Raw genomic sequence first — 14,064 nt, 5'->3', positions numbered from 1 at the left:
CTGGTGTGTCTCTGAAACCTGGAAAGCTCTGAAAACCAAAAGTCATTTAGAACTCATTTGGCGGCACAATTTGACCTGAATTAACCTGATTTATCCCACTGAGTGTGAATACATTTTGCAGCCGAAAATATTAATACATTGGATCACTAGGGTCTCCCTGGACTCCTCTAGGGGTATTATATATAATCTACCTTAAGTGCGCTGCTTTACCTTTCTAAAATTCAAAACATATCTGATTACAAAACGCATCTGGACCCAAGATTCTCAGATAAAGGACGGTGGCCTTACATACAGATTTGGTCTGTCCAGGCTCTGTGCTTTGTAAGCATTGCTTCAGTAATCCTTCCAACTGTACCGCAGGCACCATCTGTATACCCATTTTACAGATGAGGAAAGTGAAGCACAGAGAGGTTAAGGGACATGACCCTTCCTCCCAAGGACTTGAAAGTGTGAAAGATGGGTAAGGGCTTTCAAGAACCAAAAACTCAAACCAGGTTGGCTGCCTGGCAGCCCCTCCTACAACCCAGAGAAGTGGGCTGATGGTGGACCTGCATCCTCACAGACAAGCCCTCCAAAACCTCTGCCTGCCAGCAAAATCCACAGCTCCTGGATAATGGCGAGACCAATCCTAGAAGCACTCTCTTCCCAAGATCCTGGAGACACTGGTCTAGACAGTTTTCCTTCGTTCTTATTGCCCCTACAGCAACACTGCCTCTTTTTATGACCTTGGGTGAGTCACGTAACCGGAGTCTCAGTCTTCTCATTCATAAAGTTGTGAGCTGAGGAAACAGTTCTTATCTCACAGAGCTGTTCTCAGCATAGAGTGGGTGCTCCATGAGTGGCAAGCATGGCTGTAACTGAAGGGCCCCTTAGGCCACCTGACCCCCTTCCTGTTTTTGCAGCTTCACGCACTGAGTGCAGGTATGAAGGCCTTGGTGTCGGACTTCTGCGTCCAGGGAGCTGAGCTGTGCCGCAGGGCCTGTGGTGGACATGGCTACTCGAAGCTGAGCGGCCTGCCCTCCCTGGTCACCAGAGTGACAGCCTCCTGCACCTACGAGGGTGAGAACACGGTGCTCTACCTGCAGACAGCCAGGTAAGGCCCACGTCTCTGTCCAACCCTCAGGGACCCCACCAAGCTTCTGCCTGGGTTGAAGCACCATCTGATGCCCACAGAAGGAGCAGACTTTGGGGACCACCGTCTGCAGACTGTCCAACTCCCACATTATGTCTCCAATCCATCCATTCTCCCCAGACTCATGCAGCTCCCAGCCAGGCTGCCACACCCTCCACCGGGACAACATCAATCTCCTCACTGGTCAGCTGCTTCCACCCTGCCCCACTTCTGTCCTTCCTCCACAGGCAGCCAGGGGGATTTTTTTGAAGCCTAAAGAAGATCACATCTTTCCCTTGCTTGAAATTCTTCAATGGCTTCCCACAGCTCACAGGAAAATGCCACAGTCCACACTGTGGCCTGCAAGGACCTTAAGACATGGCCCCTGCCTCCCCTCCATCCTCTCACAACCTTCTCCTCTGCTCACTTTGCCAGCCACACGTTTCTTCTTCGGGGCCTGCACACTCACTTCCCTCCCCCTAATCCTCTCCACCACCAGGCTCCTCCTCATCTTCAGGTCTCAGCTAAAATGACACTTCCTTCAGATGCCCCCCCACTGCGTCTCTTTTTGTGTGACGGGCCTTGAGGGCAGGGAGTCTGCCGGCCTTGTTCACTGTAGCATCCCCAGGTTCAGCACAGGGTCTGCACCAGGAGGCTCCAACCTGAAAGGCAGGGAGGAATGGCTGATCCCCCCTCCCCGCAACAGGCGGTTTCTTTCTCTCTCTCTTATGTCTGTGGGTCTCGTGGCTGACCAGGCCTTTCACGTGCGTCTATCTCAGGTGAGTAGACAGGCCAAATACTTCTCCAGGCAGGGAGAAAGGACCTGCTGGCAAATTGGCTAGGTAACATTTCTTTAAAAAAATTTTAAACATACAACATTTGTTTTTTCTTTTCAAATTACAAAAGGAATACAAAATCATGTATTAGATACTCTATGCCCCACACTGTGCCAAGTGCTCTGCAAATATTATCTCATTCAGTTTTCCCAAACCCCCTCTCAGGTGACCCCATCCTCATCTAGAGATGGAGGCACTGAGGCTGAGGGAAGTGAGGTCACACAGGTCTGCATGGAGCTGCAGAGGAATCCAGGGTTGTCTGACCCAGAGCCGCTAACCATTGGATTAGCACAAGGAAGAAGCTAAGAGTCACCTGTAGTTCTCCTATACATGCTTGCAATCTTGCATCTATCCTTTTATGAGCTAAGAAAATTTAATTTCCGCCATCACTGTACAATTCATCATAAATCCCCGAATCATAAGATCTTAACCAAGAGAAAAGATTCTGTTTGTTCAGGTATCAAAAGAATTTATGTTCATGGTCTGAGAATGTCTGCAGTCTACAGCTCCAGCTCCATTTCACTGTGAAAGAAGCTACAGCCTCGGGATGCATTTCGGCTTTTGAGTGAAGAGTAGCTATCAGTAGGGACCTGGGAAAGAAAGTGGGTGGCCCTGGTTCTCCCACAGGGAGCGTAAGAGTGCATGACGCTGGGAGAGGGGTGCTGGGCTGTCCCTCAGGGCTCCCCACCCTCTCACCTGCTGGTACCCCTGCCCCCTAGGTTTCTGGTGAAGAGCTACCTGCAGGCTCAGGAGTCCACATCACAGAGGTCTCTCCCTCAGTCTGTTGCATACCTGACTGCACCTGACCTGGCCAAGTGCCCAGCCCAAAATGTAGCCGACTTCCTCCACCCAGAGCTTTACACCACGGCCTGGGCACACGTGGCAGCCAGGTAAGCCAAGCTAAGAAATCAACCATCCCACCTGCGGGCAGGCTCCTTCCCACTAAGGCCTTTCGGACTGGCTGGGTGGACATTCTAGGATACTCTTCCAAAAACCACCCCCTTCCCCAACCTCCTCAGTCCTCTCAGCTCCTGCCACCAGGGGCAGAAAGGAGAATTCACCTGTCAGCCATGGACCACTATCACTTCCCCATCCTGGTCAAGATAGTAGGAAGACATCACCCCTCTAGCCAGTGCAAGGAATTTTTAAAATCTTTAGGTTCTTACTGTGGTTTGCATTACAAAGAATGTACCCATATGTAAATACTACATATGTATTGGTACGTAAATACTAATAAATAAAGCAATACAGTCATCCATCTGTATCTGCAGGGGATTGGTTCCAGGACCCCTGCGGATACCAAACTCCCAGGATGCACAAGTCCCTTCTATAAAATGGGATATTTGCAGATTTGCAATATTATGTGTAGGTATTTGCATATGCACATCCTCCCATTTACTTTAAATCATCTCTAGATTACTTATAATACCCAATAAAATGTAAATATTATGTAAATAGGTGTAAATACAATGTAAATGATATGTAAATAGTTGCCAGCATGCAGCAAATGCTATTTTTGCTTTTTGGAACTTTCTAGAATGTTTTTTTCCCAAATATTTGATTCTTGGTTGAATTTGAAGATGTGGAAACTGTGGATACAGAGGGACAACTGTGCTCACATATTCGAAATATCCCACAATCTAAAAATAATTTTCAAAAATGTGACCATAACAAGGGATAGTATATGTTTATTTCCAGGGTCTAGTAGGCTCCAGGTAACACAGACAAGACCAAGGACTCCTCCATTCTGTCATCCAGCAAATATCGTTGGACACTTACTGTATGTCAGGAATGTCCAAACATGCCAGGGGGCTGGGAATAAAGACACCATCATGGAAAAGGTGGAGAGATTTAGCTACCTAGAAAGGAAACCTTCTGAGCCCCTCCCCAACTAAAACACCAAAAAAACCTGGAAAAAACAGTTTCATTATATAATATGAGGTCTTATATCCTAACCTGTGGTCTCAGGGATGGTTAATAGTCATTTCAAGATCACAAGCAACTTGGGACATTCATTTATGTTTTTCCACAAATATTTAGTACCTATAATCTGCCAGGCACTGTTCCAGTCACTAGGGATCTATCAGTAAACCAGTCCGACAAAAAGCCCAGGCCTCGGGCTTCCCTGGTAGCACAGTGGTTAAGAATCCGCCTGCCAATGCAGGGGATATGGGTTCGAGCCCTGGTCCGAAAGATCCCACATGCCACGGAGCAACTAAGCCCGTGCGCCACAACTACTGAGCCTGCGCTCTACACCCCACAAGCCATAACTACTGAGCCTGCATGTTGCAACTACTGAAGCCCGTGAGCCTAGAGCCTGTGCTCCACAAGAGAAGCCCCCGCAACGAGAAGCCCACACACCGCAATGAAGAGTAGCCCCCGCTCGCTGCAACTAGAGAAAGCCTGCACGCAGCAACGAAGACCCAATGTAGGGAAAAAAAAAAAAACCCCAGGTCTCACAGAACTAACATTTCAGTTGGAGCAGTGGGACGGGCAAAATAAGGCTGCTCAGGGTAATTAAAATGCCATCAAAGTTGGTCTTCCATATCCCCAGATGCAGAACTTGTGAATAAGGAGGGTGACCATACTACACTTTTATACCGGGACTTGAGTATCTCGATTTTGGTATCTGTGGTGGTCCTGGAACCAATCCCCCTGGAGATACCAAGGGATGGCTGTATATTGCTTTTTGCTTAGAACTCAATGTGACATGTGCTTATCTATCCCATGACAAAGCAAAATAAGTATTGCTTAATAAACAGTTTGTTTTGCATACAAATTCCAAGGGTCATGAGTGGATGGGCAGGGAATAGAAAATAAAAGAATAAAGGTTAACTAAATGGCAAATTACCAATTTCGTGGTTTGGAGAACAAGGATTGGTTTTCTTTTCTCCTCTTTTCTTTTCTTTTAAGGTCCCTTTGGTAGAACTTAGAGCAGACTGGGTGACTGACAGGCTTCACCAGCCTTTAGAGGAAAACCACTCTCCTTGCTCAGCCATAGGAAGTCAGTCAGTTGAATGGCCTGAAAACACTGGTATCAGGATGGAGTCTGCATTAGAAAGAAGGGATGGTGCCCGGGCCCTGAGGCTTTACAGCCGGGAGGTTAAGAACAGCTCCACTCCTTACTAGCTACGTGACGCTGGACCAGTTAATTAGCCTCTCTAGCACTCAGTGTTCCCCACTGCAAATTGGGAATGCCTACTCTTAAAAGGGTTAAAGAGATAACATATACCAAGTATTTAGGTTTGTAACACAAACAAATGGTCAATAAATTGGTATTATTTCTACTTCTGTGGGACCCCAGGCAGCCTGGGACCAAATGCCACCCATCTCTTCCCCACTTGTTCAAAAACAGAACCTTTTTTCTTTGGCCTTTAGGCTCATAAAGGACTCAGTGCATCACTTACAGACTCTCATGCAATCTGGGGCTGACAGGCACGAGGCATGGAACCAGACCACTGTCATACATCTCCAGGCCGCCAAGGTGAGCTGCCCAGCAGCTAAAGCTGAAACAGACCTGTTTTGTTTCCCCAGCAGGTTGTCCTGCTGAGAAAATCAGAACTCTGCCATTATTCCCCAGCCCTGCTCAGTGGCTGCCTTTATTTGACTTTCAAGGCTTTAGTCCAGGGTATTTTAATTAAAGGACTTAACTCCAAAGCAATCTTACTGGCAGCTCTTAGGGAAAAAGTGTAATGAGGCAGTGTTATTGGATTTGCTTCAGGTTGTTCAAATATTTCCTCCCAGATAGAAAAGCAGGTCAAGTCTCTCCTCAGCCCCACAGGCAATCCTTAGATGTCTGATTCCATTTCCACTACGTTTTGTGTTTGCGCATAATTCACAGTCAGTCAGCAAATATTTGAGCACCCACTCAACATCAGCCATCAGGCTGGGTACTGGGGGCTCAACAGCGTCCACAGACGGCTGCGATCAGGAAAGCACCGTCACGGGGAAATACAGGCTGCCACAAGATCCCAGAGCAGATGCAAGTCTACCCAGCTTGAGGAGTCAGAAAGCCTTCTCAGAAGCGGCGTATAGGCCAGGACTGCAAGGATGGGCTGAAATTAACCAGGCAAGGGGTGGAGGCTGTGGCTTTGGACAGGAAGGTGTCCCAGCAAAGGGATGAGGAGGTGTAGAAGGAGGAGGCAAGAAAAGGCATGGTGCTTGGGAGGAGATGTACATCCTTCCAAGGAGAACCTAAAGGAAGAAGACAAACCAGGACAGGAAGGAGGATAGGGGAGGAGGAAAGATAGGCAAGGCCTGGCACCTTCTGCACCACTGTGAGAAGTCTGACTTCTGTTTCTCATTGCAGTGGGAAGCCTCTGCAGGGTCTGTATCAGAGGAGCGAAGCGATCAGTTTCATTCTAGAAGGATCATACAGGCTTCAGGGGGTGGAATGGACTGGAGGCTAGAGGCCAGTACGGAGCAGGCAGCAGCAGTCTGGGCAAGGGCTGAGGGTGATCCAGACCATGAATCTGCCAGAGGGCACGGAGAGAAGTGGGTAGATGCAGAGATATTAAGGGTGTAGGAGAAAGGGACGGGCTTCAGGGAGCAATGCGGTGGGAAGGAGGTAGGAATGACTGCTGAGCTCCAGCTAAGGCAGCTGGGACTCTGGCCCTACCTACAGCTGGAAAACCAAGGCGTTCCCTTCAATCCTCAGGCAGCAGGCCCCAAAAATAGCAGGCTAGAACAGGGGAGCCCAGAAGCGTTTTGCAGCCTCCCTCATGGGTCGGGCGGGGCAGGGCTGGTCAGGCAGGCTGGGCATGAGCGCCATCTGGTGACGTGCCACCTCCATCACATCGGCCGGCGCCGGTATTGACTCTGCCACCCTCCATTCCGCTCCGGCCGTCACAGAGGCACCCCCTGCTGTGTCAAATGTCCGGGTCAACACAGAAGAGGGTAAGCAAATGCTGTGCTCTCACCAGACACCTAAAAAGGAGCCACACCTGCCCATGATTCGCCTGCTTTCCAAACCCATGGCCGGCCATGCACCAGACACTGCTTGCCAGGGTTACCTCATATTAAATGACCCTGAGAGGGAAAGTAAGCATAGCCTCAGTTTTAAGGATGAGCGGCTTCCTGGGAAGGCGGTGCCCAAGCCGAGTCTCTAAAGTCATAATGCGCAGGGAAATCTGCGCTTTCTGGTCTTTGGGCTCTGGGAGGACATCTACTCTACAGAAACCTCAAGTACCCAACTGGGTCTCATCTGGAAACCACAAATGTGTAGGTAGAGTGATGGCAACACAGCGGTGGGGGGGGGGGGACAGTGGCAGAGGGGTGGAGGAGGAGGACCGGACCCTGGCCTAAGTTCTGGTCCCAGCCCATTATAATCTCGCCTCAGTCTCTGGTGGCTTTGGCAACACAGCACAGCGGTTAACAGTACAAACTTGACCGAGAGGCAGACTACCCTGGTTTGGACCTCACTGCCACCACTCACCAGCCAGTGCTTGGGCAGGCAAGGAACTTAATCCCTCAATGCCTCAGACGCCTCATCTGCAAAATGGAGCTACTGATAGTACCTAACTTGTAGGATTATTGTGAAGATTCAATGAGTTAATAGCTGTACAACTTGAAGAGCCACCTAGGCTATAAATGCTACACATCCCACCCCACCCCTAAATTAGGCAGGAAGCAAGACTGAAACAGACACACACACACACAATAAATAAAGTTCATTGTGTTCAGAGCATGGTGCCGAGGTTTGGCTCAGCCTTTGCCCAAAGGAAGAGGCCACTTTCCTCTCTCTGGTCCTCCTCCTGCTTTGTGAGGCAGAGGCCCCTGGGCAGCTCTTCATCACTCTACTCTTAAACCCAGGTCCCTGAGAATTTAAGGATGTGGCTCTCGGATTAGAAAAGGGGAACAGGGCCTACGTGAAAAAAGTGAGGCTCTCCAGCTTTGCCAAACTGGGTCCAGTTTGAACACCAAGGGCTGTCTGACCCAGCAGAGGCAGCAGAGCACATCTTCTCCTTTTCCATATTCAAATGCTGCAAACCCAGCATGGCTGTGAGCACCCCAGGTCCAGGTGGCAAAGTGGTATTGTTAGCACCCACGTGAGGCCTCCCTGGGAAAGGCAGATCCACTCCAAGTGAGAAACCTCATCAGGTCACTGGCCTGTTGAAGACTCTGGTGGCCCCCTGACCCCCACAGAATAAAATCCCAACCATGTCATTCACAGCCCTTCATCGACCTGGGTCCCTATTGCCCGTCCACCCTAACTTTCACAGTTCCCTGTCATCACCTCACCTTACCCTTAAATTGCTGCAGCCTCCTGAAAGTATAGCCCTGTGCCCGTGCAGTTCTCCCCTGCCTAAGAATGACTTTACCCTCATTCCTTGTCCCTCGGGTAAATTCCTTTGCTCCCTCGAGACACTCTAAGCCTTGCTAGTTCAAGTCACTACCAGCAGGATGGGCATTACTGGGGAGCTATTCCAAAATCTGCATTTTGACAAAATCCCCAGGTAATCTGTACACACATAAAAATTTGAGAAGACCTAATATATATGCTCTCCTTTTCTCTCTCCTCCCATAGAACTCGTATATCCTACCAGATAAAAATAATGTGCATTTGTCTTAGGGAGAAGGGTTTAATAACCAGTAAGGCAGGAACAGCCACCAATCAGAAAGGACTTCAGACCTAAGGGAGGCAGGGTCCTTAAAGCCTCCTGCTGGGTCGGGCTGCGTTAAACCTTTAGTTGCTGGGCTGTGTGGAGGAGGGGGCATCCCTGGGAAGAAGCCTGGCAGAGGGGGTTCTCGCCAGATGAAGGCAGTGGTCACTTACCAACCAGCATCAAAGTATTATTTTAACCACCGACGAAGCCGGACTGTTGTATACGGGCTAAATAGCTTATCTCAAGGAGTTTACAGTCTAGCTAGGATAAATTTCGTGTACATCTTGAACCTCTATTCTCTCACTTCAAGGCACGCACATACATACACACACACACACACACACACACACACACACACACACACACACACACAACCACTGCCTTGAACACGGCAGACAATAAGTAGCTGTTTTCTTGAGAAAAGCAGTGCTGTCCTCCACTGTCCCCAGGTCAGCCTCCAATACTGCTGTATTCTCTCTCTCTGCTTTCAAACCTACTTGAGTGGCCCAAGGAAAATGAGGAAACTAAGGGCCAAGTTCCAGAGCCCACCAGCCCCCAGCACGCGCACACACACACGCGTGCACACACACGCGTGCACATACCCCTGTCAAAAAGGCTCAGTTAGACGCGGTGAGCTAGTAGAAAGGCAGCTGCTTGTCAGCCTGCTGGGAAACACATGGCCACAGCAATCTTATTCCAGCAGTTTTGCCGAACTTCCAGGATGACTTGTCGAGGCAGAAATCAGAGGCTAACGCATCTCTGTGTCTTTGTAGGCACACCTCTACTATGTCACTGTGAAGATTTTTACAGAAGCTCTGGAGAAACTGGAAAATCAACCAGCAATTCAGCAGGTGCTCAAACGCCTCTGTGATCTCTATGCTTTACACGGCATCATGACTAACACGGGCGACTTTCTCCATGATGGCTTCCTATCCGGCGCCCAAATAGATGTGGCGAGAAAAGCCTACCTGGACCTTCTCCTCCTCATCCGGTGAGTGGCTGCCCTTCGCCCTAAGCCCTTTGTTCACTTCAAACTCCAAAACCTTCAACTCTAAAACCTTGTTAAAAGGGGGTCTGGCAAAAGCAGCACCAGCCCTGGACAGGTTTACATCCTAGCATCATTACACCAACGTAAAGCATTATGAATTAATGAAAGGAAAAAATGGGGGGGAAATCACAACTAAAAATGCTTAAGAATAAATTATCTAGCTACCTCAATCGAACTCTTCAACATTGTCCAGAAATGACAGAATCTACAGAATATGAATAAAAGCATACTACATATTAATAATATGTATTAATTAATAATATTAATGAGCCTTGGTCTTAGCTAATACTTAAGGAACACTTATGCGTGGCAGGCACTACGCCAAAAGCTTTTATATACATCATCTCATTTAACCCTGACAGGGTTCTGAAGTGGATACTATTACGCTCCCCATTTTACAGGGGAGGAAATTCAGGCTTAGGGCCCAAGGTCACACAGTGAGCCAGAGGAGGGTCTGGGTACAATCGAGGACCTGTCTGCCTCCAGAGCATGTGCTCTTAAACGGTATGTTAAAGTGAAGGTTGGGCTATTGTTTATTTCAAATATATCCTTATCTTTGTTGAATATGCTTAGTTGACTAAGCTCACTTTAATACTCCCTCAGCTTCAAGACGACATTTTTAAAATCTAGTAATTCACATACTGATTTGTAACACAATAATATAGTTTTTATATGCAGCATAAGGCGGTGCAGTTTAGGGTCATGACATACTAATGCAATACTTCCATCCTGTCACTTTATATATAATCTAAATGATCACTTTAAAAACATATAAAAACCAAAGCCTCAACATGACCAGGGTACTGGAAGAAACAGAAATTAATACTAATTAGTAACCATTGTCCATAAGATGGAAAATGAGCTAACATGATAACACAACCTTTTCTGAAAAAATAGGATGCCTGTTGTGTATGTTGGGGGCTGGATGTGGTATGACACATGTGTATATGACTTTTCCCCTAGAACCTCCAATAGTTCACATTATCAACAAGACTAAGAACAAAAAGAAAGGGGAATTCACTGGTGGTACAGTGGTTAAGACTCTGTGCTTCCACTGCAGGGGGCATGGGTTCGATCCCTGGTCAGGGAACTGAGATCCCGCATCCCACGTGGCCCAGCCAATAAATAAAGATTTGAATTTTTTTTATATAATGAGATATTCATGAAGGAGGTTTATAAAAACTAGACCAGGTTCTTTTTCTTTCTAACAATATGCAACATGTTACATATGACTCCAAATAAGCACCTAACAGATAGTTGGTGGTCAGTAAATGTCTGTTCAATTAAATCTGCAAAAATTATCAAAAACTACCTTTGATATAATTATGCCCCGGGTATTAAACTTTCCCTAATATAGAGAATCCAGTGGTGGGAACCATTTATAGCATGATTGAGTACTGCACAGTTCAAGCCCAAGTGTATCTAACTTTCTGAAACGCTTGGCATTTAAAAGCACATGAAGACAATAATGTTCTAGCCCTGATTGCCAGTGATAATGAAACACAAACGATCACCTTAATACCTATAAGCATGATTTTTTTAATCTCCAACAGCACGCTAAGTGCTTCCCATGGCCCCAGAGGCTTACAATTCAAGACAAGAAAGACAGCACTGACACAAATAGACAACGTATGCATGCATCAAACCCACAAACTGATTTACTCACATTATGGTTCCTAAGTAACCTTCCGACTACCGCAGGGTAAGTAGGTATGTAACAGACTCCATGCTTTTAACAGTTCTGCGTTCCATGCCTCGATTATTCAGTATCGCCCTCAGATTTCTGAGATGACAAATGAAGGATGGCACACTATTCTAAGTGACACTGAGAAACAGCTCTCTGTGTTATGGTAATTAACTGACCAAAACAGTTTTTAGTTGTTTAAATGGTCATAAAATCTCAGGTGGGAGACTTCCAGGCAAAGATGGCAGATTGAACATATGCATTTATTTTTGTTCCCTCCTGAAACCCTACTAAAACGTCAGTAAATTAATTTAAAAATTTTAAAAGGCATAAATCCATAAAAATTTAAATTTTAAAAGGCATTAACCCACAAAGAGAGAGAACAGGAGAGGAAACATGAAATTTGGAGAGTAGATGGACTTAGCAGACCTGAATAAACTGAATCATAAACCAGCAGCAGGAAAAGCCAAGAAGCAAAGAAGTGCCACCAAAGAACCTCAAGAACTACAGCACCAGGTGCCTCTGGCAATGGGGGTGAAGGTAAACGTGACAGGATGGGTTGGAAGTCTATTTCAGGAGGAGTTGAATCCCCAGTTCCCCTTCTCCTGTCTGAGTAGTTTTAAGGCTTTCCCTGACCGCACCCTGGCAGGAGGGTAAACAGAGGGTCTACAGACTAGGGGACATCAGGCATAGCTGAGGATGAAGAACATCAGGCTACCCTACAGAAAACAGGGGCTTGAATAAATGTTTATAGGCCAATGCTGACAGCCCTCTCCCCCAGCCCTCTTTTCCCACCGGTTCCCAGCAAATTGGCAGCCAGGCTCGTGTCCTGCAGGAAAATGATAACATGATCCTCCTCTAGAGAATCTGACCAGCCCAAAGGAGAGAGAAGTAAAGACACTGACACCGAGGTCCCCCAATGGTATACCCAGTTCACCCCACAGGGAACCCCACCCTGACAAGCCCACCCAGATTTCTAATCAGCTAGTTAATGCCCCAGTCTTAGCTATGATCAGACACTCAGGGATCACCAGACACCTGAGAAAAGCCCCTGACATAAAAGACAGAGACCAAGCAAGAACAAGGCAACTCGAGGGTCACAAAAGAATCTTCACAGAGAACTTTTTTGAAAGATCAGTAATATCCTCAAAGAGTTAAGAGGAGATATGGCAACCACAAAACAAAAATGTCATTTCTTAAAAAGTAATATTCAGAGAACCAAAAAAAAAAAAGGGCTCTATGAAATTAATAATAGTGAAAATGAAAAGCTCAATTAAAGGACTGGAAGACAAAGCTGCAGAAATCTCGAAGAAAGCAAAAAGGCAAGAAGACAAAAATAGGAGAGAAGATAAAAATAGTAAGAGGACTGATCCTAACTGTCCATCATCTGAAGAACAGGTCTAGAAACAGAAGACAAAGAAAGCAGAAGGGAGCAAATCATTAACAAAATAATTCAAGAAAATACTCCTCAAATGAAGGATATGAGTTTCAGATTGAAAAGGCGACAGACTGGAGGAGAGGAAACAAACACACATACACAAAATAAGTCAAACATATAGTGTGCAAAGTCGTAATAAACGCTACAGAGAAAAAGCAGGGAAGGGGGATGACGAATGCTGGGGGTGGGAGTGGAGGACTGTAGTTTCAAATAGGTTAGAGAAGGCCTCTCGAGGAGAGTGATGTCTGAGGAAAGATCTGAAGGTGGGGAGGTGAGAGGAGCCATGTGGTTGGCTGGGAGAAGTGCATTCCAGGCAAAAGAGAAGTACAAATGCTGGAAGCCAGAGAGTGCCTGGCATGTCCATCCAGCAAACAGAGAAGAGGCCGCAGCAGCTGGAGTGGCATGACTGAGGTGGAGAATGAGAACAGAGGTCAGAGAACTAGGGGTGGACTGGGAACGACAATGGAGTGGGTGTAGGTCACTGGAAAGACGTAAGACTTTGACTTTCAGTTTGTGTGAGAACAAGGAAGGTTCTGAGCGTAGGACAGACACAATCTGAGGAGATCTGAGGTGTGTTTCTAAAGGATCACTCCAGCTGCCATATTAAGAATTGACTCGGGAGGGGGACAAGAGTGAAAAGCAGGGAGTCCAGTCAGGAGGCTGCTGCAATAATCCAGGGGAGAGATGCTGCTGGATTGGACCAGGGTGATAGCACTGGAGGTGGTGGGAAGTGGTAGAAGTCTGGATATATTTTGAAGGTAGAACAAGATTTGCTGACAGATTAGATATGGAATGTAAGAGACAGAGAGGAGTTCAGGTTCTGGGCCAGGACAGAGTCGCCATTTACTATAAACGGGGAAGACTACAGGAGGCCCAGGTTTGGGCAGGATGGATAGAAGGTCTAGAAGGTCAGGAGTTTGGTTTGGAATACATCAAGTTTGAAGAGCCTGCTAGAAATCAAGTAAGATGTTAGTAGGCAGGAGAGAGGTTGGTATTTAAAGCCATGAGAAGGATGGTATCACAAGGGGTGAGTGTATGAAGAGAAGAGGCCCAGGTACGGAGTCTTGGGACCCTCCAAAGATGATGATGAGGTGACCTCGACAAGAGCTGCTTCAGTGGAATGGTGGGAGTGAAGACCTGAACGGATCTAGTTGAGAAGAGGCGGAGAAGAACTGGAAAGAGCAAGCATCAACAAGCAGAACTCTTCCAAGTTTTGTCACAAAGTGGAGCCAAGATATGGGTCAGATGATGGAGAGGGAAATAGAGTCAAATGATTGTTTTTATTTTATTTCATTTTTTTGCGGTACACGGGCCTCTCACCATTACAGCCTCTCCCACTGCA

At 47.0% G+C, this 14,064-nt stretch overlaps 1 protein-coding gene across 3 annotated transcripts in view; it reads left to right on the top strand.

The window, feature by feature from the left end:
* ACOX2 (acyl-CoA oxidase 2) overlaps positions 1-14,064 on the top strand; it is a 35,689-nt gene that overhangs the window by 15,959 nt on the left and 5,666 nt on the right. For all 3 annotated transcript variants that reach the window (XR_013830347.1, XM_079935590.1, XM_079935591.1), the window contains exons 10-13: positions 903-1,093; positions 2,667-2,837; positions 5,326-5,431; positions 9,326-9,543. Coding sequence is in view for 2 of the 3 variants with exons in the window: in XM_079935590.1 (XP_079791716.1) it covers positions 903-1,093; positions 2,667-2,837; positions 5,326-5,431; positions 9,326-9,543 (686 nt within the window). In the remaining variant the exon portion in view is untranslated. The remainder of the gene's footprint in view (positions 1-902; positions 1,094-2,666; positions 2,838-5,325; positions 5,432-9,325; positions 9,544-14,064) is intronic.

The sequence above is a fragment of the Stenella coeruleoalba genome (genome assembly GCF_951394435.1).
Source record: "Stenella coeruleoalba genome assembly, chromosome: 10".
Lineage (NCBI taxonomy): Eukaryota > Metazoa > Chordata > Mammalia > Artiodactyla > Delphinidae > Stenella > Stenella coeruleoalba.
The sequence above is the reverse complement of the archived record's forward strand: the minus strand, read 5'-3'. Positions and strand labels throughout refer to the sequence as shown.